General features: G+C 36.5%; 2 protein-coding genes across 5 annotated transcripts in view; one reads left to right on the top strand and one right to left on the bottom strand.

Moving 5' to 3' along the window:
- The window catches only part of LOC135687247 (putative insulin-like peptide receptor), a 23,238-nt gene extending 5,147 nt beyond the window's left edge, over nt 1-18,091 (top strand). The window contains exons 3-20 of one of the 2 annotated variants that reach the window (XM_065203764.2): nt 351-532; nt 1,464-1,635; nt 2,698-2,808; nt 3,253-3,400; nt 3,985-4,181; nt 5,172-5,325; nt 6,286-6,345; nt 6,826-6,879; nt 7,397-7,533; nt 8,546-8,794; nt 10,106-10,362; nt 10,926-11,144; nt 11,857-12,056; nt 12,787-13,065; nt 13,459-13,529; nt 14,096-14,430; nt 14,786-15,075; nt 16,333-18,091. In XM_065203764.2, coding sequence (XP_065059836.2) covers nt 351-532; nt 1,464-1,635; nt 2,698-2,808; nt 3,253-3,400; nt 3,985-4,181; nt 5,172-5,325; nt 6,286-6,345; nt 6,826-6,879; nt 7,397-7,533; nt 8,546-8,794; nt 10,106-10,362; nt 10,926-11,144; nt 11,857-12,056; nt 12,787-13,065; nt 13,459-13,529; nt 14,096-14,430; nt 14,786-15,075; nt 16,333-16,924 — 3,707 coding nt within the window. In that variant the 3' untranslated portion in view covers nt 16,925-18,091. Of the gene's footprint in view, nt 1-350; nt 533-1,463; nt 1,636-2,697; nt 2,809-2,888; nt 3,057-3,252; nt 3,401-3,984; nt 4,182-5,171; nt 5,326-6,285; nt 6,346-6,825; nt 6,880-7,396; nt 7,534-8,545; nt 8,795-10,105; nt 10,363-10,925; nt 11,145-11,856; nt 12,057-12,786; nt 13,066-13,458; nt 13,530-14,095; nt 14,431-14,785; nt 15,076-16,332 lie in introns of those variants that run through there. The other variant, XM_089114420.1, reaches the window with a different exon arrangement.
- The window catches only part of LOC135687250 (tubulin polyglutamylase ttll6-like), a 27,301-nt gene continuing 13,175 nt past the window's right edge, over nt 11,927-26,052 (bottom strand). For 2 of the 3 annotated variants that reach the window (XM_089114421.1, XM_089114423.1), the window contains 9 exons: nt 25,739-25,824; nt 24,863-24,935; nt 23,837-23,989; nt 22,688-22,869; nt 21,888-22,233; nt 21,197-21,379; nt 19,997-20,688; nt 19,521-19,575; nt 11,927-19,020 (listed from right to left, as the gene is read on the bottom strand). In XM_089114421.1, the coding sequence (XP_088970547.1) occupies nt 18,979-19,020; nt 19,521-19,575; nt 19,997-20,688; nt 21,197-21,379; nt 21,888-22,233; nt 22,688-22,869; nt 23,837-23,989; nt 24,863-24,935; nt 25,739-25,824 (1,812 nt within the window). In that variant the 3' untranslated portion in view covers nt 11,927-18,978. The remainder of the gene's footprint in view (nt 19,021-19,520; nt 19,576-19,996; nt 20,689-21,196; nt 21,380-21,887; nt 22,234-22,687; nt 22,870-23,836; nt 23,990-24,862; nt 24,936-25,738; nt 25,825-26,052) is intronic. The other variant, XM_089114422.1, reaches the window with a different exon arrangement.

Below are 26,052 nucleotides of genomic sequence, written 5' to 3'. Positions count from 1 at the left end.
TTATTAATGTGATACCTTTTTCTTTTCTTTATTTCTCTTGTATTAGCAGTAGAATATTTTTCTGTGTACCTTTATTGTAAGTAACTACCTAGTTGTTATTTGATTTGATTAAACATTCGAATCTGATACATGTTACAGAAGGCGTTGAGCTATGACGTCATTATCACACTGCCTATGAAGACAGTGAAAATTGGATAGCGAGAATTTTGATATTTTGATCAGTTTTCCATCTATCGTGTAAAACTGCCTCTTTGCCGCCCTGAAGCTTCAAAGCACGTTGAAATTTTGTAAATAATTGTCAGCATCCCTTACAATGACCACAATACTATCAAGTTTCTTGTATTTTTCAGTGTGCAAGTCATTTTGTGGTGCGCATGGATGTGTTGATGGCACAGTAGACCAATGTTGTCATTCCGAATGTCTTGGTGGCTGCACGGTGAAGGAATCTAATCGCCATTGTCACGCTTGCATGAACTACAGAACTGGGAAATACGGCTTCTGCGTATCACAGTGTCCAGATGGAATGCATGTTGTAAGTGCCTCGAATTCACAAAAATTACTGCAATGAGATATGATATGGTCTTTTTAAAATTAGGATCTTTTATGCCTGTCATCCACGTGAAAGGGGGGGGGGGTTGTATTGAAAGTGGATGCCCCCTCAGGGGATCTACTTTATGCATTAGTTACCCGGAATGTGCCTGCTAACAGGGTCCGTAAAATCCTGGGACAGTGGGGCTATCCCCTTAATTCCGGTACAGGTATGTCAGTCAACGATATTTTTTCTATACAGGTCAGATCTGTCGTGAAAATTTAAAATATCTTTTATAATTACTCCAAAAGCAACAACGAGGAAAGCAAACAGAATTTGTGAATTTCAACCTCATTTGCAATTTGGTTGCAACAACAAGGGTATTATTTATCTCCCCTCCTCCTCCCCCCTTCGCAATAGCGCTCGAAGAAACAACAGATTGACTTGACTTCGCCTCACCTATAAAGTCCGCCACACAACTTGACGTCGCCCCAGCTATGAATCCTTCCGCACATACATGGCGTGGAGCAAAATGTTATTGATGCCTTTTTGCTCGGCTGCGTTCTTGCCATGTGCGCATCTTGAGCGTCTAAGGAAAATATTGAACATATTCGATATTTTTTACCACTTTTAATTGCTTTTTATTATAGTGATAAATAAACGGTTGGCTTCAAGTGTTGTCCATTCAATAGAAAAGGCTAACTTCCAGATTTATCAACCAGAAGTAATCTCATTAAATAACCTCAACTAAATAACCCCTGAGTATTCTCTGTTTTATATTTTTATTAGAACCTCTGAAAACGTAAAGCAGTGCAGGTTCTGGGCCTGCCTTTCTAGCCAAAAAAAACAAAAATTTGCTTAACTCATCAAAATTATCAGGCTAGAACGGTTAGTCCAAGCTTTTAAATTGTTTATTAATTTCTCCAAATTTCAGGTGAAAAACTTCGAATGTGGCAAACAATGTCCGTTTTGGCAGTACTGGATGATCCCTGCTTTGAGATACTACAAGCATAACGGACACTGCGTAAAAGAATGTCCAGCTGGTTATACTGGAAACAACGTAACAAGATATTGTGACAAATGCGAGAAATCTCTATGTCCAAGAGGTACATCAAATTGGAACCAAATTCTTAATTATAACTGTATTGTTCCTCTTAAATGTTATTATTAGCAAAAACATCAATCTTCAGAAAGTCACCCACCATATGTAGCAAAATGGATACTTTCGATACAATAAGAGCATAACAATCTGCCACAAAAACGCCTACATCAACCTTGTATATAAGCGTTGCAAAACAAACGAATGGTTCTATGGTTGGACGACAGCCTGACTGTTGCAAGGCAGGTTTTGGTATGCAAGCATGAAATGATAATAATAATGATACAGGCATATTTTAACAGGATAGCCTATCAGTATATATATCCAATACTGTTATCATTTGAGTCCTGATGGCTTAAAAGTTACAGTGAAATATTTATTTAATGATATGAAAGTTAAAATCAAAATACAAGTGAAAGTTCGATAATTACAGAGTTCAATATCATTAAAAAGGCTATATTAAATGAATGCCCATAAAACAAACATTTTTGATTGTGAAGGGCCACCAGTAAATATAAGGAGCGAGAGGCAGAGACAGCGCACTCAATACATTTTGTGTACTCTTCAATTGCACCCAAAACTAAATCCTCAATTAATTACAAACGGTTGTTTTTATACGTTAAAATTTGAAAAGAACATTGATTGATAGGTAACATGTGAGGTGGCATATACTCGTGTCCTATTACACACTATGTTGGAGAGTGTGTTACACAATATTACACACTATGTTGTTTTACGCTAGGACTGTTTTTTAAAGCTTAGATTAAGGGTAGCATAACCAGGAAGCTTAATTTTCTTGAATTTTATCTGGATCAAATTTTTACCCATACTTTTGTAGACATTTGCCTTTGTAGAATCAATTATAAGAAGTAAATCAGCGAAATTGGATGCTAAGAATGTTTATCTATGCTTTATAAAGAGATTATTTTGCTCATTTATCTATAACATGATAAACAGTAGCTTTTCCTCGTATTTATTTTGACTTGTTTTATTAGAATATAAAAATTAGTTTTCGTTAAATTTTTATGAAAATCTATATAGATTCCTTCCTATTAATCATTTTTTCTAGAATGCGAATTTAGAGTCGGTGTAAATATTGATGTATTGTCAAGTGCCAAAGTATTGTCAGGGTGTACAGTTGTGAAAGGGAATATCAATATTGAGCTTCGCGGAGGACCGAGTAAGTGATATCGTTACATCCTATCTAGCATTTATATATTATAACATATGAGCATATATTATAACATATGAGCATATATTATTTATTGAGCTTCGCGGAAGATCGAGTAAGTGATATCGTTACATCCTATCTAGCATATATTATAACATATGAGCATATATTATAACATATGAGCATATATTATAACATATGAGCATATATTATAACATATGAGCATATGTTATTTATTGAGCTTCGCGGAGGACCGAGTAAGTGATGTCGTTACATCCTATCTAGCATATATTAAAACATAAGAGCACATATTGTAACATATTAGCATATATTATACAGTACAAAAACATCGATTATTGTCTCAGTTCATGATATTTTCATAGGGTAACATTAAAGATAGGCAGTTGTGTTGAGCAAGTATAAACTGTAACTCTTCTCGTTGGCTATTTGCAGGCAATGTCATTGAGAAACTGGAGGAGCATCTTGGGTCAATACAAACTGTTAAGGGGTTCATTGAAATACGAGAATCAGAAGCTCTGACGTCACTAAGTTTCTTCAGAAGTCTACAGTCGATTGAGCCAAGTTATTTGTTGCAGAAAGAGTGAGTACTTAAATTCATTTTATTCAGCCATCCATGTGTTTGCTGTTTGTTTTTTATCTTAGTTATGGTGTGTGTACCTGCCTTAATTTGTCACTATTTAGGACTGTGTGATAATCAGTATTTGCGATAACAGTCTTCAACACTAATCTAGCAGAAGATTTTTCCTATAAAGCGCATCATCGCCTTCTCGCGAAAAACGAAACATTGTAAGTGCTTAGTCCCGTCGCAACACCAAAATCTTGCAAGATGTAGCAAATGTGTTGCAAGAACCCAGAAAGTAAAAATGAAGAGTGACAAAACAATGGAATTCAAATTTATGGGTTTTTACTGCATAAGCCAACTGCTAAAGAGACATAAACCCTTTTAGTAGGTGTTTTGACCAAATTCTTTGTCCTAATTTTTAAGGTTGTCTGAATAAGCTGAATTTTAGAGCAATCAATAAAAAGAATTTTAGCAATCAATAAAAAGGCTAGATAGGGAACTTATGATTCTTTACGATCAGTATTTTAGACATGTTTGTCGTGAAGTAGTCTAAATCTATTGAACGAGTTTGACATCTAGTAATTGAGAACTTCATTTTTCAGCTTCGCGCTTCTGGTGTTCCGCAATTCCAATCTGAAGTCACTGTGGACACCTAAGAAGCTGTTTGTTAGCAAAGGCCGACTGCTGTTTCATAGCAACCCATATTTGTGTCCAGGTGAAATTAAAGCGCTTGAAAAGAAGCTGGTTGGCAATAAGTTAACGACAGTAACAGAGTCAAAGAATGGCTATCTTGGTGCTTGTAAGTAGCTAGCTTATCCATTACACCTAATTGGTATTATGATTTTGATGTCTTCCCGTTGTTAGGCCGTATTGTCAGTGCATTAAAGCCTGGGGTGTCACCGCCATCATTCATTTTTCAATTCAAGGTTGGATTCGGCTTCTCCAGATGCAACCAATTGTTTTGCTATCAAATGCCACAATTTTAAACAGCTGTGCTATTTATTTGCAGCTTATGAATCCATGCCTTCGAAAACAGTACAAGAATCTTTCGTGGTTTACGATTTGTGTTGATTAAGGAAACCAAGATTTCTTGCGATCACAAGTGGAATCTCGAGATTTCCGAGAAATAATCTCTATTAAATACATTTTCCATTGAATAAGATTAAGAAGCGACAAAGGAACATCTGTAATAAGAACCCGAATGAATCTTATCAAAATGAATTTAAGAACAAATTCAAAGGAAACGATTTTGCTCGCCCATAAAGGCTACTGGCTAGATGATACGGCTGTGACTGAAGTGAACCAATAGATTTAAGAAATTCCATTGACGTAAAGATAAGTTAACGTAGTGATACACTGATGTGGTATGGGATAATAGCTATCAAAAAAAGTGTTGTTCTACGCATTGACGTCATTTAAAAACAACTTGGGAATTTTATACTCTTAGCGTGGGTTTCGTCTGACAATCCTGCAGCCTAATACAGTTATATCAAGCTCCATCTGGAATCAATAAATAAGTAGCACTCTATCAAAAAAATTTCACCCTCGCCAATTTCAGAATATGTACATTTCGACCCATGTCCGAGATTATGTGCCATTATAAAATGATACCTTTATATTTTGTTCGTTACCTTCGTTACAGTAAAAGCCATAATTGAGTGGAGATTGACTTGCAAAAAAGTTATATGTTTTAGGTTATGTCTCTTCTCTATTTTCGAAATTAAATCATTTTGAGCGATAAAATAATTGAACAAGTTCAAGTATTGCTAAATGTCTATTATTTCGGCAGGTAACTTCGAGAAATTCAACATAACTGTTTCAGAAATGAAAGGATCGATACTTTGTGGTTTTGGAGAGACCAAATGCGTCAATGTCTCTTGGTACCATGACAAGAAGAAGATTGATCAGCGTGATATCTTCTACATTGTTAAATATCGTATGATGTAAGTAATATGATAATGAGTTTCACAATTTTAAATAAGAAGTTGCAAGAAAAAGAGAAGCCATAATACAGCCTACTAAAATAACATTTGTCCAGAGTTGTATAATCTTCCAGGGCCGTTGCACCGACATTATGTTAAGGAGAAGGGACCTTGGTAAGAATCACTTCGTAAGAAAACTGCAAAACCCGACATGGTGTATCATTGTGAATTTATTCTAGCAAATTTCTGGGTGGGGGGGGGGGCACATCATAACCCCCCCCCCCCTCCACATTCACTGTCTACCAGCCAGTAAATTTTGGGTATGACCGGGCCGTAGCACCAACAACATATAACTAGATAGAAATAGTGGCCCGTTTACTTTTTGCTCATAAACATCTCATATTTTGCTAGTCTTGTGGTAGCTGTTTACATCCAATTGTCGTCAGATTTTAAATAGTTTTAGGCATGCAAGAAATTTTGCCACGATGTCGTGCTGCCCCTAGCTTTTTGTTGGATTGGGGCTTAAAAGGTTAAGTTGAAAGTCTTTCTAGAGGCCGACTCATTCCTCGGGAAAGTAAAGATATTGCAGTCGCAAAAAGGGAAAAGTTATCTTCTATTTTTTTCATTGTTTCCTCGTTTTCGCTGTCAAATGAAGTAATGCAAAAAACAGATACTTGGCAATAGGGTTAGCGCTTGGTTTGGACAATAACCAACCTCATTCTTAACAAAATAGATGCTGTAGCGTTGCAATATGATTGCAAGTTTTAACTATCCTCTGCCAGCCCAAGACAAGTTTGCTGTCCCATATTTACCTCCTATCCTCCATTAAAAAAAAGCAAGCGAGGCTAGACCATAAGGGTTTTTGTCATACCCTACACCGCTGTAATGAGTTACTTTTTTTGTTTGGTAATGCGTTACTTTTTTTTTTGGATCACATGACTATGACGATTGTTTGAACCTAGCTTTTTCCAACGCTTTTAGCTCTGGCGATACGAGAGGGAAGCCGAAGAGAAAATCAGACGACACCTGTGGTGCTGCGAAGTGAGTCATTATTTCCTTTTTACTTTCCCTCTTGTGTTCATTGTTGTAGTAAAAAATGAAAGGGAAAGGCCTAGGCTAAAAAGCAAATGTTAAAGATATCTCGTAGATCACTTCAATTCAGGCATGGGTACATACGCGTTAGTGATAAATCAACACCAGGAATCTTACAGGAAATCTGGATGTGTTGCAGTTTTATTGGAGATCTCCCTCTTTAAATCGGGAAATTCACTGAGTGGCAGTTAATGAAAACGCACTTAAAAAGGCGTTTTAATGATAAGTTGAAGGTTCAAGTAACGAAAACGTAATTTCAAACCAAGCCATACAGAAATATTTTTAATCTATATTTATTAAACACCACACTTAAATTATGGGCAGGGAAATTCTCATGGTATGTCTCTCTCACGAGTTAAAGTAGCATGAAATATGTACTAAGCTAGACAACCGCCTCTTACTAAAATATTGTATCTTTTTTCTTTGCAGATGGTCTCAAGAAGACGTTGATTTTCCAACATTTATACCAGATCCCAAATCAAAGTATGATGTTTGAGATTTTGCAACTAAACAAGGATCTTGACTTGTGATCATAACATTCGTAATTAAAACAGTCAAAAATCGTCATCAGCAAACAGTAGTTATCAAGCATTATCACATCCGATCATAATCGTCAATATAGTCATCGATCGCGATTATCATCAACATCATCACCTCTATAATCATCATGGCTATGATCATAATCGTCATCAGCAATCAATAAATAATCACAGTTGATCAAAATCATCGACAGCAATCGTGATCAATCATTTTCAGCAATCAGTAGCTATCAATCATTATCACATCCGATCATAATCGTCAATATAGGCATCGATCGCGATTATCATCAACATCATCACCCCTATAATCATCACTGCTATGATCATAGTCATCGACAACAACCGTATTATCATCATCAGCAATCATCTTTATCATCAGCTACATTATGGTCAGTCTGTCAATCATGTAGATAATTATCCTAATTATCTCTTTTAACAAGCACCTCTCGAATTTTTTACAGCTCCACGAAGTTCCCGATGCACAAAATTATCTCAAAGCTTAAGCCATTTGGAGTTTATGCGTTTTTCGTGGAAACCTACGTTCTTGAAGGCGAGGGAAGAAAGAGTGATATTGTTCAAATTCGGCTTTCAGAATCAGGTAATCAAATTTAACCATGTTGCTTGAACTTCTTCGTTAGAGGTAAATTGCTTTCAGGTATGAGATGTCTCTTGAATATTGTTTTCCACAATAAAAATGTGATTCGGCTAGAGGTCAACATTTACGCAAGAATCCAGTGTACGCAAAAACGTGTAGTGGCGACAGTTTTTAAAATCATTGGGCAAGCAAGTTCGTATTTTCATGTAGTTATTTTGGAATCTGTCTACATCAAAAGACAGTCCTGTTGAAAAAAGTTAATCTACTCTTCTGAGTTCTTCAACTAGGTAAAGATTAGCGGTCCCTGATTGGTCAAAACAAAGAACCAATCAAACACAGCATTCTTCCTGTCACGTTGTTTTCGATCCTCGCTTGGATTTCTGCTTTCCTTTGGCCTTTATCCAATGTTTATACTCTCAGGAGTATGTTTCCGCTTGTCTATCTTCAAATGACGTTTTGTTATCGCTGTATGCTATACACCTTCCAAAAAAAGCTAACTTTAAGTGAACGTTGTATTATCTTTCTTTCATCTTTTTAAAAACGTTCCACGATTTGGGATATCTCTTATCTCTTTAAATACGCCTTTTAAATTTTTCAGCCATAAAGGAAAATGGAAAACACGTAGCGATTTTATCTCTAGTCGGGTTATTTCCTTCCTAACCCGGTTTGGTAATCTTTGAATTCGGATCGTATCATATTTAACGAACAATTAGTCTGATTCAGATCAAGTGATAAGCTCTTAATCGCATCTAAAAGGTATCCATTTGATTGGGAAATGGAAATAGTTGAGGATGTCGAAACCGATTATTTCTTTCATTGAAAATGTGCTTAATCCTAAGTCATGTTATTGAGCCTAGAATCGAATCCAGGCTTTTTTATTTAGATATTAACATCTATTAATTTTTATCTTCACTATTTCGTTACTCACTCTTTTCATCTGCTCCTTTCATTTTTTATTTCTTTGATTAATAAAGTTTTTCGTTTACATTATTTTGGTTTCTTCTTCTGTTCATAGGTCCAGGAAGACCACTAGGTCTGAAAGCCTCGTATCTTTCAACATCTGACATAGAGATCACATGGAAAGCCCCCGATAATCCCAATGGAGTGATTACAGAATACAGGATATACTATGAAGTAAAACAGTATTCTTTCTGGAGGTCAAAGCTAAATTGGTGCTCACGGGATGTGACGTCAGTGTCCTCAAGCACAGTGGAGGAGACACAAGGGAACACAGACCCTTCAAAATCTCTACCTGTTAACAATGGTAAGGCTGCTCTCAAAATTCGTATACTTTATTGTCAACTGATATTAGTTTGTTATCTTTTTGACTAAGGAACGTTCTGATTAACACAGAAGCAACATCATGTGAACGATTTATGAGACGTACCATCAGACCAAATTGTGAGACAAAAAGCTTTGTCAGAAGTTATCTTTAAAGAATTAAACTTTTTTAATCTTCATGATGAGCAAGCTCTATAAAAGTCTCTAAAATAAAAAGAATCTGACCCCAACTTTACAGATTCTGACAGGACAATTGAAAAAATTTTATCTTTACATAAATCCCGATTGAAATGTCATCTGTTTTAAGTCCGAAGAATGATGGCACGATTGATATAGGCTAAGGACTTTTTAGGCTTTTGTTTCAAAGTCATTGTCAGGTTTATATGAGGTGAGGAGAACTTTATTCTAAGCAAAATGGTTGCCTTTTCATAGCTGAGAGACCCTTGACACTTTGATACTATCCACACTTGATGCAGTCAATATCTCATTTGATATCACTTGTAAACCAAAGCCCGATGGTTAAACAATTTGCCTAGGGATTGTTTGCTTTGGCCTAGGGATTGTTTGCTTTGTTAATGGTGTCCAACTCCAGTTTCAAAGGTTAATTCGATTGGAGGTTCTTAGGCAACCGGCATAGAAACAGAATGTGTTTGGTATTTTTCTGCAGTACGACATTAGGCCCGTTTTGAAAATATTTTCGCAATGCATGCCGGTTGCCCAAGAGCCTTAAAGAAGCTGCAATGATGATGGAGCTAAAGATAATTGACTCTGAGCCACATTAGGTATCAGAACTACCTAGAAACTGGGTTTCAAGAAAATGTTCAGAGCTGGCAGAAATAAAACAAAAAATCCTCAATCTTTGCATAACTTTTTTGTGTAGTTTTTACAATGGCGCATCAATCCAAAGATAACTTTCATCCCTCAAATAAGACCACTCGAACAGTCCTCTCATTTCCAATATTATTTTCTTAATAAGCGTCGCTTGCGTTTTATATTTTACCTATGCGAGTAGATGTCTTCCCAGAATGATAAATCATTTTTACCTTGAAATAGAAAACTTTCTTTTTTACCTCTATTTTCTCGACAAATTTCCCGCAAATAAGTTGGTTTGCGTGTTTATCTGCTTAAACGTTGATTTTGCCAACAACTGTTAAAGAAGCATTCAAAAAATTTTCGAGGATTTAGGATGCACGCAATGCTGATTTCTTCGAATTCTTACATCTCTCATTGTAATACATTTTCCTTGTATGTTTATACAATTTTATTTATTTTCTAATTTCCGAAATTTTTCCAGGCTACTGCCCGAGAAACATAACATGTGACTGCGAAACAAGTGTCGAAGAATCGCGTCGAATTGTAGAAGACAGAAATTTCGCGTTGTTTAACAGGGATTTTGAGGGTGCTATTATCATGAAGATTTTCACCAAGCCTTCAAAAGATGACGACGATGATAAGAAAAAGAAAACGTTTTCGAAGAAGAAAAAGAGGATGAATTTTCCGTCAATCGGCAAAATATCAAAGCTACCTGACTGTAATGGTGATTCAAAGTCGGTGGGTGTCTTGTACAAGTCGTATTTTGACTTGACATCGAACTTGAGTGCATAGGTTTATTTGCTGTTTGGTTCAGTGACGAAAAACTATTTTTATTTCTATGTGTATTTGTATTTATAACTAGTGTCCGAAAGTATTTTTGGGACAGTAATAGACAGTGCTGGTCGAGCAGTGTCGTTGTCCTTTTTTCGATCTGACTCCACCTCCTACGCTTGGAATTCCAGAGAGCTGGTGACTCTCCTTACTCTCTTGGATCTGAAGCTAGCGCCTCTAGGCACTGAGCCATCCTCGCACCAGATATGGTAGAAAAAATAGATTGTGGTACAGATGGTAAATTCTGAAGTCCAATAATTTGTCTGCCTTATATTTCAAACTCTTATTTGAATTGTAACTTGTCTTGCCAATAACCTCTATTTAACCGAGCTATTGATATCGTTCGCCCTTTGAAGCCCAAACTACCGGGAGTCTGCAGGACTTTGCTATATTATTATAAGGGCGATCTGTTTGCTCCATATTTTATCGATGTGACTATTGCAATGCCTAACAAATTCTGTTTTCTTCAGGGCAACTGCACGCCGAAACCATCACCAACAGCAAAGACAACCAAAGGTCTCGCTCCAACCAGTTCTCGGTCAATGGGTGCCAAAAGACCCTCTACTGACCCTTTTCTGAACAAAACAAATACAATTATTACGCCTATTAAGAAATTTGACAGCGTCGATGGCAAAACATTAAAATATGTAATCAAAGATTTGCCGTACTTCCAAGAGTATAAAATCAAGGTTTGTCTCTCAATTTTTTTTGTCAATTTTCATATTCCCTCGAGTGTCTGTTTGTTATTTACAATTGTATAATTTTTTGCGTTTTTGTTTCGCGTTTTGCGTTTTGCCTGACGGGAAGGGTGATAAAAAGCGTTATTATTATAAACTGCTTTCCAACAACTGCTTTGTATACTTAAATATGAAAACCCACAGCTCAGTCAGCAACATTTCCCAACAGCATAGGCCTTGGAATTCTAAAAAGTCTTGTTTGTTTTTCCTACCTGGCTTCCGAAGGTAGTTTTTAGCACACTGAGAAGTTATGCTTATCGAGCAGTTTCCGAGCTTTTCGATATGACCACACCTAATGATTCCTTTGTTTGGAATTACAGAGAGCTGGCATCTCTCGTCACTTGAATAAAGGTCTGGCCACGACAAGGACTCATTTTATCTGTATAAAGGTCTGGCCATGACAGGGACACATCTTGTCTGTATTCTGTGCCTCTAGCAACTGAGCAATCCTTACGCAAATATTTGTATTATATTCTAATAAGAGCTAGACAGATAACTAGGCCAAGTAATGACCGGTCAGGTTAGACATATCATGTCACTGTGTCATGTAATGTCGTGTCGTGTCATTTCAGCCCATACTATTTCGAATCTTGCCATGTCAGGTCCTATCAGTCAGCTGAGTACCCGTTATGGCGTTTCCATGTGTCTCTTTCCTCCTTTTTAGGTCTGCCCTTGTAATAAAGCTGGTTGTCGGAAATCGACAGTTGGATGTGCCAGCGTTTTCGGTCAAACGGATGCAAATTCTACTGCTGACATCATCCCCGGGTCTGTGAAAGTCAATGTCATAGGCGACTCGTATAATGTCAGCTGGATGGCTCCAATCGCTCCGAACGGAATCGTTCTCCGATACGACATTCGTACAAAGTAAGGAACGCTTCTTTGTTTTATTTGAGATCAATAATCACGCGAACGCCTTAAGGATCCTGATGCATAAACATCACCTCACTGACTTTTGAATAAATCTCTTCTTCGTTAAACAAGATTATAATGTAAGAGTAAAATATGAGTAATAATAAATAGATAAAAGATGGCATCATGATAGCTCGAAAGCTAATTAAAGCAAACAATTAACCTAAACGAAGATATGAAAGCAACTAAAATATTCGGTGTTAACCTTTTTCCTGTAAACTGCAATGCAATTAAATGACTATATGCAAAAGCCCTTAATCATTTATGAATTTCTTACACAATCTACAATTGTAGAGTATTTATATATACACCGCAATATGAAGCATGAGCATGATACATCTAAAATGATAAGATCTGGGGTATAACTGTGTTAAACCCCCAAAACAGTCTTTTTCTCGCCTTTTCAGGGTTGCCTTCCTTTTTACGACGCATTTAGTTTTAGGCCTTCATCAGATCTACAGTTGAATCCTGTCAAGTCACCCCGGATAATTCAGACTTCCACTAAGTCGGGCTGATTTTCAATTTCCATCGGATTTTCCTACCTTATTTAAGGCTTAAGTCATACCCAGAAAAAGTCGACATTCGCTAAGTCGGAACATTTCTTTACCGGCCTAGAAGGTCCGATTTAATGAAATTCGACTGCATAGGAAAGCATGAAATACATGCCATACTATTTAACCTCTAGGCACAGTGTGAATCAAGAGCGCCTTCGTTGCCGTCTTGGCCACCTGCCAACTACACTCATTGAAAGAGGATTCGTATCTGGAAACTATTCCATACGAATCCGAGCCGTGACACCGGCCGGTGATGGTCCTTGGACCGACCTTACGTTCTTTACAATTGAAGACCAAGTAGCACTGGAAACCAAGGGATCAAATACGATCATTATTGGTGTTGGCAGTGCGGCTGCGTTTCTGATCATTCTGCTTGCTCTGGCGATTGTATACTACACTTATGTTAGAAAGTAAGTATGAAATTTTCATTTCAGGTCAGTTTGTAGACTGAGATGTTATAACTTGCTGTTTTGTTTAGAAAGTTTTTACAGTGTTAACCTACACAAATCCTGCCTTAACAATACCCACACTTGAACAAGGATTGGGTTCTAGCTATGACGTATTACCATATCAATGACAACCAGGACGTACCGTTTTTATTTTGACAATTTTTGCTGAAATCGCCCTTCAGGAAGGGTGACAATTAGCCAGGATTTCCACACTAACGGATGACTCTTAGATGGACGTATTTTGACGAATATCAAACTAGTTTAGCTATCATTTTACTGGAATCTAGGTGCCAAACGTGTTGCATGCGTTCTTCTTTTTATTATTTTCAACTAAAATATGTTTGTTTGTATTAGGACAGCACAGATGGGCGTTCCTGGCGTGCTGTATGCATCTGTGAACCCTGAGTATCTAAATTCAAACGAAGGTACGATCATTTGATCAACTTATATCTCATCAATGCCACCGTAGTTTTATCATGCCATTTTCTTCAAAACTTGCGTTTATCGTTATTGTCATTAATCAAGCCAGAAGGCAGATGTTTTGAGTGAAATTTTTATAAATATTTTAACTTACCAATTCCAGTTACAACCGTCAGGAACAATATTTATTTTGACTAATTTACGACCTAGTGCAAGCCTTTATTCTAATCCCATCTTAATCATTTTTCAACCTAGATTATTAGTATGTGAATTTGTTCTTTGACATAAAATATTAAAGTGATGCGGGAGACTTTCAAAGAGAATTTGTGTAATGTGTGTTAGCTACAGCACCGAACATCTTCTTTCATCAATTTTTTTTAATTTAGGTTTTGATAGTTGATCTTGATTTTTAAGGGCTGAACAGAAAAGGTTAATTTTCTTATTTAAATGCAATTTTCTGGACAAACAGATTAACTTTTTTCTCCCTCAGTCTTTGCTGTGTCCCTCTGTCTCTCCTTGTGTTTTTTGTTTAGCTACTATTTGTCACTTACGGAACCTGTTTCGTTCGCAGTTTACATACCCGACGAATGGGAGGTGCCTCGTGAAAAGATTGAGTTAATCAAAGAACTTGGTAAAGGTTCTTTTGGCATGGTCTACGAGGGCATTGGGTACGACATAGTTGAGGAAGAGCCGAGACTACGGGTAGCCGTTAAGACCGTGAATGAGAATGCATCAATACGCGATCGCATCGAGTTCCTGCAAGAGGCATCCATAATGAAAGCGTTCAACTGCCATCATATAGTACGACTACTTGGTGTTGTGTCGCAAGGACAGCCAACATTAGTTGTCATGGAGCTCATGGAGCGGGGCGACTTGAAAACGTTCTTAAGAAATCGAAGACCGGAGGTAAGGAATCACTTTCAAGAAATTTAGAATTTTGGCAAACAGTTTTGTTGTATTCCGTTATTGGTACAAATGAATTCTTATTTTTCTCAAATATGAATTAAAATTGCTTGCCAGTCTTAAACCAAAGAAGAATTTTGCATTAAAATTATAAACAGTTTTGCTATGCTGGTTGAAAGAGTGTCAAATTCCTATCCCATCGTTCAAATTTAATTTTAACGTTTTTCTGGTACCCAACTTCCCCCGTTCCATGGTCAGTATGGTATCAACTCAACCTGGTCCTTCTGACGAATGGGATTAAGTTGGTCCACTGGCCCAACTTTGGTCTTCTAAGACTGATTAGTTGACCTCATCTTAGGAACGAGGTGGCAATCTGCCACCAACCCTCGCAGAGGTGTTGCAAATGGCAGCTGAAATCGCTGATGGCATGTCATACCTTGCGACGCGAAAATTCGTCCATCGAGATTTGGCAGCGCGAAACTGCATGGTTTCGGCAGATTTTACGGTGAAAATTGGCGATTTTGGAATGACTCGAGATGTATACGAAACCGATTATTATCGCAAAGGTGGAAAGGGACTCCTGCCAGTAAGATGGATGGCTCCAGAAAGTCTTCGAGACGGTATATTTACAACGGCTTCAGACGTGTGGTATGTATTCCCTTTATAGTTGAATTCTGAGCAATTGGAAATTTGTCAGGAGAACAGGAATAGAGTAACCCGAATAATTATTATAAAATTACCTCTAAATAAGCAAAATCAGTTAAAGGTATAACGAATTGGCTGAGATATGGCCACTTTAGCACAGGCTCTTGCCCCATCAAACCTCTGTAATTTGGTCTTGGTTCATAACTTTATGAACCGGGCCAGAATAACAGTTTACCGTTAGCAAACTTGAAATCTTTCATTGGCCATATCTCGCCCAATTTCGAGAGTATCTAACCGATTTTGCAGATTGAGAGGCATTTCATGTTCTTCTTTCAGATTATGTGGTCACAATAAAGAAATTCAAAAAGTAGATTTTTGATGACCTCACACTTCGGTTCTCTTTTGGGAGAATACACTGAGAGAAAATGCGTGCGGGCGGCACAAACAGGGCAGGACTCGAACCCACGACCAGCGACTCTGCTTTACCACCTGAGCGGCTGGGTGGAGCGGAAACCCTTGTCGCTGGTTCATGTCCTGCTCTGGTCTTGTCATTTGCTCACACTAATGCCTAAAATAGCTCTGCGTTGCAAACGAGATAGTTTTCTTTAAGCAGAGTGTCAGTCGTCCCGCTGTACCGTCTGTTGGTTAGGCCTTGAGAAATTTGCTTGTATTGGTTTAAGCTAAAATTTGTAACTTTATTGATCCTTCAGCATGCGTGACATTTTGATAAGTTTCGTGCTGTAAGTAGTTTTTCCCCATATATAGTTAGACGGCGTTTTTGAAAAATGGCAGATTTGATTGTGGAAGAACAAAACTAGGCCGAAGAAATACTTTTGATCATTTTATTGCTACGAGGTAGACGTCGCTGTATGTTGCAAGCAACGTATAGAAAACTTTGGGGCTTTATCATAGTTTATAGGAGGGCAAGCCACGGAGTATTCGCTAGGTTGCTGAAAAACATGAACGCAGATGCTCCTGAGATTGTTGCCCACGTTGTCCTTGTTTCTGTCTATTGGGTGGGGAACTTTTTGGAGTTGAATTATCGCACACCCCTTCCAATTTATTCTTTTTCATTTCAAATTACGGTTACGGGTCATATATAGCCTTATGGTTTGCGTGGTCCATCAAAATCCTGCGAAAATCAGAAGATCAAAACTTTTCTACTATAAACTAGTCCAGTAGCTTGGTGCCAAATGTCAACTTTTTTATACTGATAGAAAAATGCTTGGAAGTTTTGTCTATGCATGTTGTTTTCTATAGGTCATACGGTGTAGTCTTATGGGAAATGGCTACACTGGCAGCACAGCCTTATCCTGGGAAATCTAATGAAGATGTTCTTAGATTCGTTGTCGACGGGGGAGTGCTCGAACAACCTGATGATTGTTCCGATCGCTTGTATAATATGATGTGCAACTGCTGGAAAAACGACCCCCGGGCACGACCTTCTTTCTTGGAAGTGGTACAGTTTTTAGAAAACGATATATCTGAGACTTTCGAGCAAGTGTCTTTCTACCACGAAATGAAAAGAAAACTGTTCGAGGCAACGGAAACTAACCTCCTGAAAGGTCCAGACCAAATGACGGCTGTGCAAGTGAGACGAGGCAGTCTAAAGATGGGGGCGCCCCTTGCCGATCGCAAAGGTCGGGAATCCGTCACATCTGATTCGGGTGCTGAAGAAAACTGGAAAACAGAAGCAGACCGTTGCTTAGAATGTTCTAAAAAATCTTGTGACGAGCGAAGCAAAAGTATGTATGATAATGATGGGGAAGAATTAAATGTGCGATACGTAGAAATGCCTGGAAACGCAGGAGGAAAATCGAGCAAAGAAGATGGAAAACCTGTCCCTGTATAAAAATTCATCACTGGTGTTATCGTCGTATCTAATAAACTAAGTGGCAGAAATTGTTTTTGTCTCAAACAATGTTTTTATTAAAGTATATTTATTTCTTGTGGATGCTCTGCCTGCCACTCATTTTTTTCTCACTCATGTTGTTATGTTCTTTCACATTTAGCAAACTGTTGTATATTTTTCGATAAATTGTAAATTCTATCAAATTTTTGGAGATCGTACTTTGTTCTAAGTGCACAGATAGTTCGCACGGCATTTTTGTGGATTTTTGTAGCCAAAGGGGCTTTTCCATAAACTACAAGATACCAAAGGGTCTCAATGGTACATATTTTGATCGCATAGCTTTAATCGATGAATTCAAACGATTGTACCAACAATTGTATATTTAATGACATGGCGTTGAGCTCCATAATATTGTTACAAAAAGGCTTAATTTCTCGAGGAAAAACCTGCAGGTGCAATGGACAGGAATTGAACGGCATAAGTAGGTAATTGTTACAAGATTCCAGCTCAAATAAGGTCGTTGGTTATCAAAGCCTTCGCCACTAATTTGGGGGGGAGCAATGTCAATGCCTCTAGCCCCCAAACCATGATTGTTTAATAAATTTGCCTTACGATGTTTTACTTCTGGGTTCTTGTTCCATGTCTTTGTTATAACCTATAACTTTGTTTAAATGGAAATTTGAGCTAATTCAAATCTTAAATTTGGAGAAAAATTTCGGGCCATGCCCCCTGCTCCCTGTGGCAAGGACCCTGCTTATTATCAACATTTTTGTTTGTGCAAATATTTTGTGGCAGGAACAAAGCCTTTGGCCCCTGAAGAAGTTCACTTTAATCCCTATGAACTTTGTTAAAAATTTAGCTATAATAATAAACATTTTTAAACAGTATTATTTTACCGAGTTTTATTCATTCAAATATCCTTGAAGAAACAATATTTAAGATTTTTTTGTTCGAATTTTGAATAACTTTGCTTCGTTTTGAAAACGTATTTTAGAGATGTTGCTGTAAATAGTCTTGCTCTAGCTAGATATTGGCTTTTTGTATCGAAGTTTTTTATCTAGTTCAGGTTTTTTATTAGTCTGTAGTATAGAATTTTAAAGTAAGCTAGCAAATTTCGTTGTTAGTCTAGGCTAAATCTTGTATCATGCATTAAAATTCACAAATATTCCAGAATTTTTAAAGTTTCCGTTCTTCTAAACAAGAGTTCCCTAATAGTGCAAAACAGCCGAATACTTAGCCCAGCACTTGTTAGGATTTGGTAGGGTAACTTTGAGTGCATCTTGTCCACAAAATACAGAGAACCAACAAAGGAGAGGAAGGGTTTGAAATGGATTTTTTTACAAATCTAAGCATCAAAGCTGTCCGGTGGGTGCACATTGCAGATCCAGCCTCAGAAGATTCTGTCGGTTGTCCTGTTGAGGAATGCTGCGAAATTTCTGCTTCGTGAAACAAAGTTCTATGAATGGTGGTTGCCTCTTATAGCACAGCTCATTGATCAGAGGTAAGACCATTTGTAAAATATCAAGAAAATTTGTCAAAACAATTTTTCATTACTTTGTCAAGGTTTATTAACATTAATGGTTATTCGTAAAAAGAGATCAAGTTATAAAATTCAAATTTTTCTCAAATTTTGATGCTGTGAGATATACCAGTATTGAAAAGTATGTTGTTTGGATTATTTTTCGACGAACAGAATATTAAAGAGAAATCAGAGGGACAATTACGATAAGCGAAACTTAAGTTTATTAGTGGCTTTCATATGACTTTTATAACTTTTGACTCATATATGAAAAAGTATTCACATAATTATATACAGATAAAATTTTAGGTCAAAATATACAAATTTAATAATACTTTATCAAAACAGCTTTCATTTTCCATATAAAAATTCTACCACTAGAACTGTTTTTATTCTAATGACAAAACTTTGTGGATCATTATACAAACAACAGTCTCACTAAAATTCCTGATTTTAAGTTTAAGAATCGTCCATGGGGTGTATTTACCATCAAACAACTCCTCATTCCTTTTCCTGTTTTTGTCTTCGTTGAATGTTAGCTCAAAGCTAAAGCCCTGCTTTCAACCAGCTCCATTTGCTGCAAAGAGAAAGAAAATCAAAGATTAAAATGATATAAGTACTTTTTGACAAAATACAAACATGCATCTTATATCACTTCAGCTGTATTTTTGCGATAAAAGCACTTTGCGATAAAAGCACTTGGCGATGAAGCACTTTTGGGGTGAAAGCACAAACAGGATTGAAGATCAAAACACTTGCTAGATCAAGAAGGTATGGCTATGATTTGGACAATTTCTACTCGTAGTGCTCCTTATAGCATTGTGATATTTTTTTGCAAAAAGTGTACAAGACCAGGCATTTATTTATTTGACCCAATATGTGATGTATTCTTCCGTAGCAGGTAATTTTCAGTACCAAAATAAATTTTAAGTCGAAACAAAAGGCTATCCTGGAAACCATGCATCATTTGCCAGACAATAGGCTCTCATTGATAAAGTATTGATCAACGGCAAGTTACAGATTACAACAAAAACAGTAATAAAAGTGAAGGCTAAGGTATCAATGAATACAACTTACTTTTAATCGAACAGTATTTGATGCCCCACGTGCCCGCTGGGTCTTCGTAGTTTTGCTACGATCAAATGAAATACAAATTTATGCTTCCGCAATAATAAATCATCTTAATGTTCCAGTCAGTAAACCGCATTTAATTAGAAATCTTGAAGAAGAATCTGATTTATGGTGCTGTATTACGTTTTTGTGTGTAGAATGTAGAACAGGATGATTCACTGGGAGCTAGTTTATGCTCTTACTTTTGTACCTTGATACGTGATTATAAAAAGGTTTTTAAATTCACAGAGCAGAAAATCGATGCAGAAAAATTAGTTAGCCTGCCATAACATCATGTTTGTAGCTTCATTTGGAACATGAAAATTGATACATATTGTTAAGGTTGAGAAATGAATAGGCTATGAAAAGTATTACAATTTTGATTAAGGTTAAAACTGAATTTCTCATTGAAAATAGAGTCAATATTGATCTAGCATATTCACCTACAGATGCCATTGATCTCAAGAGGACCGGAGCCAATTGATCCAATAGCGTTCTTTGTTTGGATATCCTCTTTATACTGGACCGGTGCTGGAGTAGAAATTATCGATAAACCCACACTCTGGTCCGGCTTGCAGTATCGATTCAGGTTCGAGTATGTTTGTGATGGTAAGATTGGACCGTATGGTGGACTGAGAATTTCCGGATTGCTCATTTGCTGTTCAAGGTGTCGATTATTCAAAACAATGGATCCGGTACTTTGTAATTGTTTCTCAAGTCTTTCATACCTATCTAAGTTACCGCTATCGTTTTCTAACCGGGCCAAAGCACGTATTTCCTGCTCAATGACTGAACTTCCATGAAATGTCCGAGTAGGCCCGGTCGGATTTCTGCTGTTAAGTTTAGGCCTGTGTAGCGCTGAGTAGTTGACACCAAAGGGTAAAACATTGCGTTTGTCAATACTCTGGCTAGATTGCGACTGTGGAATTTTCGCTGGCTGCGCATTGCTAGGCTTATCTGTAGTCACTGCAGAAGTAACGATTGGATTCAACCCAATGCTAGGTTTTGACTGGGCTAAAAACCGTCCTAAATATGATCGTATGGTGATACTCTGTGTATTGTTACTGTGGGGTCGCGCCTTGTGTAAAGTCGGAGGCTTTTGTGGTCCGTTGTCTTGAGTCTTTTTCGCATCATCCTGAAAAGAATTATCAACCAATAAAATTTTGGTTAAATTATAAACAGAGTATTTCCCTTAAGAAGAAATTGCCAGTACCGATGCCACGTACATTTTGAATTAATCAATTTTCCTTGTGAGAAAGATTAATAATCATTAATTACCTATAGGAAAAAAGATATAACAACGCAAAGAAATTATGAAAATCTTAAATAACTAAGAAAAAATCAGAAACTCTGTGGCATTACAGTGGAAGACTGATAAGGACGTTATCCTGGCTACACGTTGTTCAGTTTTTCACTAGCTCAAACTGCATACCTTTCTTGAAACTTTAACACAAGTGAGCATAAAATACAGTTAAATACAGAGAAAATTCAATACAGTAAAAGATATAACGTTTTTTAAAATATAAAGAAAACGAAAAGAGGTTGTCTAAAGCATGTGACATGCTTTATAATACAAAATTTTGAATCTAGAAACACATTAGGACTGAATAACCAAACCAAAAATTACGTTGAAAGATTCAAACCTTTTGATCTTCATTGCCTCTTTTCGAAGGAGAGGTTCCACTTAACATGCGATGAACTTGATCAACCACACCCAAACTGCGAATGAGGCTGTCTCTTTGCATCATGGCACTGATTCTTTCCAGCTCATCGTTTTCATCGATTGGCATCGGTTTAGAAGAATCGAATTCTTTTTGCTTTAATTTCTAGAGGAACGAGGGTTGATTTCCCTTGAACTAAAAGTATCGGACAACTCTACGCCGTAAAGGTAATATTGTTAGGCTAATCGAAATACGTCATCGTAAAGCGTCCTAAAGATGGAATTATTCAATAATATTTCCTAACGGTAGAGTAAAATAACAAGCCAAGTAAGTGCTATATATAAGGCATTTGCAATAACAAATCCGGTTATATTAATAAGATAGTCTTTATATCATCTTGAAAAAGCTTCTCGACAGGAAACTCAGCGAAGGTTATATCACTTCTGTCTGAGAATGGAAAAACTCTATGGAACAATTTTGCTAAATGAAGTACGAGTAATTTTGAAAGCGAAGATTGAATGAACGGCAGTCATAATTTACATCTTGCTGAATACAAAGTAAACTCCATTGCAAGATACATAAAACATCTGGATTTATTGATTACTAGCGATATTGATTGGTAAGCTATTTTTGATGACGTTTTCAACGATGACATCATATTAAAAATTCTTACATGATCCTTTGACTTGTAATGATGACGATCCCTGCGTATCCTCCTCCCTGGCCGGGGGCTTTCTGGTCGCACTCCGTCAGCTGATATTCTTTTCCCACAATTCTTTTTCCGCATAATATCAACCTCCTGATTCTTTTGTTTTATTTCCTCTCGCTGGATGCGTGCGCACTCTGAACGCGCCTTCGAAGCGGCTGTTTCTTGAAACAGCGAACAACTGTTTTCGAAGAATGATTTGTATTTTTCCTCGTTGCCTTCCGGATAAATGCGCCTAAAATTCCCGAGATGCTTATCTTCGTATTTCGTCAATGTTTCCAGGTCAGCTGTGTTGTCTTGATCATCTTCGCGTCTGTTAAGGAGGCAAGTCAGACGAATAATAAGAGTATGAAAGCGGAGTGTTGGGCTGGCCAAAGAAATCAGAGATAATTTATTTCCATTTGGGATCATGACCCTTGTAAATTTGTAAATTTTGCGACTAAGACTCTGACAGAATCACAGGTTATTTGTGAGTTCAAGGCAGGTATCATTATAGCTGTGGCATTAGACCCGTGGTTGAGACAGTAGCAGCTATATAGGCTGCGACCATAAATAAAAAGAAAATATTTCCTTTACTAATGATAATAAAAATAATTTCAATTCTTTAAAAACGGTAGTCTTTCAGAGCTGTTTTTCAAAGGGCCGTCACAAACTGTAACGCTCAAATTACAAGAAAACAAAATTAGATTTCTAACCACAATTAACATAAAAAAATATACAAAACTAAAAACCTGTTTGAAACACTAATTGCAATATGATTTTCTTACTTGTGATCTTTTCCTTTTGGCTTCTGCAATAGTCGTTCCCTGACTTTTCTTCTTTCTTCTTCAATGCACTTCTTTTTATCACACAGCGAGAAGTTCACAAGTCTTAAAGTGTCATAAATTAATGCGTCTTTGATTTCTCTGTCTAGTTTAGAATCAGTTGTGAAGCTTGGGGAGTGATTTACCTAAAATTAAAAATTATTCAAATTTTAAGAAAAAAATGAATACTTTTTACCATGCCTTAAGGAGTCTGGAATTGATACAGCCAAACATGTAACTGCAGGACCAAAAGAAGCTTGATACATTGATACATATCAAAGTATTTTAAAATTGAAAACATGACTTTCTAAATAGGAACAAGGTATCGTTGTGGTAAATTGACGATTATCATAAGGATTCTGCACTCAAGTAAACATAAAATTGATTTTTAAAGCTTGTATATTCAATAATATTGTCATATTTATGTGCTATTACTTGTCAAAAAGTGTGTATTAAGATACTCCAATGGGCATCGCAACCTTTTCCGTAAATGAATCCCAGGTTGCTTTTCGAGCAATCGATAAAAGCGAAATATGAACAGGCTCGTGCATATCTTGCTAGAGAAACTTGAGTAAACTCTAGGTCAAATACTTTCATTGCTACGGCTTTGTATGAAAATCAAAAGTACATTGACCAATACTATGCAAAAAAATAACAAAACAGAGCAATACAAAACAAGTCTAGTAATCAACTGATCAAGTGCTTTAAAGCACTCAAAACTATGAAGCCGAGCACACAAGGTAAGGAGCTTGAAGGGTAAATTATCCAATAAAAGATTTTCTGATCGTAAAGAAATAAAAAGCTATTTTTGAAAAATGCAAACATTTTGAATTATACTCAAGGTTTTCGTCTGACACTCTTCAGTTTATAAAACGTCAGAACAATAGATCGAAAACTCTACGCTAGAAAAAATCTATGTATACCTAGTTGTGGATAGGAAATATATATAATACGCTAGGAAATCTATGTTCTGACGCTTTATGCTCTGAAGAGAGTCAGATGAAAAAAGTATTTGCTTTTTTCAAAGCAATTTTTTTAAGCTTGCAAAATATTGTTTGCAAATAGAAACCTCTGTAAAATGCTACTAAAAGATAGAAATCGTAGATTACTCACCTCTATTACCCAAGGCTTTAACTTCTTATCGAGAAGAATGTCGAAGCCAAGAATTTCAAAACAACCGCTCCCTTTATTGTGATTTGGAAAGCATGTTCGATAATTGTGCTTCAAGGTCGGATGGGCTGATATAAGTGTCTTGATAATACTGTCCTTTAATGCGAAAAAGAGGATAGCAAGAGTTATGGAAGAAGAATTAAAGATAAGACGAAGATGACTGATATATTATTGAAGGTGAATGTTAATAATGAAGATATAGCAAAGATTTTTATGCAATAATATTTATAGTAAAACAATGAAGCTGATAATAAGGGCGATTAGTAATGGAAAGGTGTCGTTAGGAAGGTTAGTTGAAGATAATATTTAAAACAAGGTTATATTGAAGAAGTTCAACCAGGAAAGTAACTATAATGAGAATAATATGAAGACAATATAAATGATTATGATACTGAGAATGGTGATTATTATGAATTGTAATTGGAAAAAACAACGACGAAGATGATATGAAGATGGCATTAATAACTGTATCACTGAAGATGATAATGAAGATACATGGTAATGATATGGAGATTAATCGGCAGAAAAGAAAAAGTGAAAAAGAGAGAAAGAAGGCAGAGATGGAGAAGCAGGTGGGTAAAGATGGGTAGAACAAGCAGAAGAAAAAAGAAGAAAAAGAGGAAGATGGAAAAGATGAAGAAAGAGAAACATATGAACATATGAATAAATGTGTGAAAAAAATTGACAGAAGAAGAAAGAGAATGGAAAAAACAGAGGATGAAGATAAGATAAGAAGGAGATGCGTGTAAGGGGGAGTATATAAAGAAGCAAAGAAAATGAAGGGTAAGGAAGATGAATGAAGGATGATGAAGAAGAAAAAAGGAAAGATAAAGAAGAAAATGAAGAAGAAGAAGAGCTACAAGCCTGAATAGCTGATGCAGCAGGTTGAAGTATACGTGTGTGTAAGGAAGCAAATTTAAGCTATAAATTGATGATGAAGATGAAAATACCAGAATAAATAGCACTTACATCAATTCTCCCCCAAATTTGATCGATATCATAGCCATGCTCGACAAACCATCTATTCAATGTCGTTATTCTCCTAAGAAGATAAAAGAGATGTTTCAGCACCAATAAACACAGGTTTCTGTAAAAAAGTCAAAAGATTCAAGGGTGTCGTGCTATAACAGTAGAATCATAAAGGCCCAAAGAAATGGCCCGAAGAAATGGCCCGAAGAAATGGTCCGCAAAAATGGCCCGAAGTATGGCCCAAAGAAATGGCCCAAAGAAATGTATCAAAATACAGAAATGGTCAAAAGACATGCTACGCTCTTTGAAATGGGTGTCTTTAACCAGAAATTTAGCGTGACTAAACCTTAAGATCATATAAACTGGGATTCCCTTGAAACGCGTAGGTTACTTTTTTAATTGAGATTTGTGCATAAGATGTGTACTAGTCAAGTTGTTTTCAAACAAGATAAGAACATTATTATTCAACCAACCCGTTCAGAGCTGCAAAAAGTTGTAGAGTTAATAAGGACGCTAAAAAGTATTGTAGAGTTAATGCTGTTAAAAAATCTTTGTTCTTTGACATTATACCTATTTGGAATTAAAAAAAAAACCATATAGTGTGCCAGACTAACTCTGATATCTTTTTTAATTTATGTTCAACCAATCTCAGCAAACTTAAGTGTTATTGTGAAATGCAGACCCTTTTGTATTGACCCTTAAGGGTTGTAAAAAATAAAAAGGATGATGAAAATAATATTGAAGAGCAACAACAAAGAAAGGGAAATTAAAAAACGAATAAATGATAAGAATCTTAACTAATCTTTTTTCCAAAAGAAAAGATTCTTTAAACAAAGTAACTAGAAAAGGAATGAAGGAACATACAAACATAATTACCGTTTGCTGCCTGTTTCTTCGTCTCTTATAAAATCATCACTGGCCTTATTGATTGAATAGTTGGTAAGATGGAGGAACATGTTATCCTAGGAAAAGCATTTGATAATTTTTAAGTGAATGATGGTCACGGCACCAAAAAGTCAAGACAAGATTACATGACATAACAAATCTACATAGCGTCTTGAGCAGTCATGTTTTCCTACAACGTGTATATCAAAAAATCCTTACCAGCTAATTGAGTACCAGCATTGTGTCCAAGACTGTATTTATTTATTTAAATTTTCTCATCTTTTCATTTTCTCATCACTTGCTAG

The sequence above is a fragment of the Rhopilema esculentum genome, chromosome 20 (genome assembly GCF_057945365.1).
Source record: "Rhopilema esculentum isolate cy_ngs chromosome 20, ASM5794536v1, whole genome shotgun sequence".
NCBI classification, from domain to species: Eukaryota; Metazoa; Cnidaria; class Scyphozoa; order Rhizostomeae; family Rhizostomatidae; genus Rhopilema; species Rhopilema esculentum.
The sequence above is the reverse complement of the archived record's forward strand: the minus strand, read 5'-3'. Positions and strand labels throughout refer to the sequence as shown.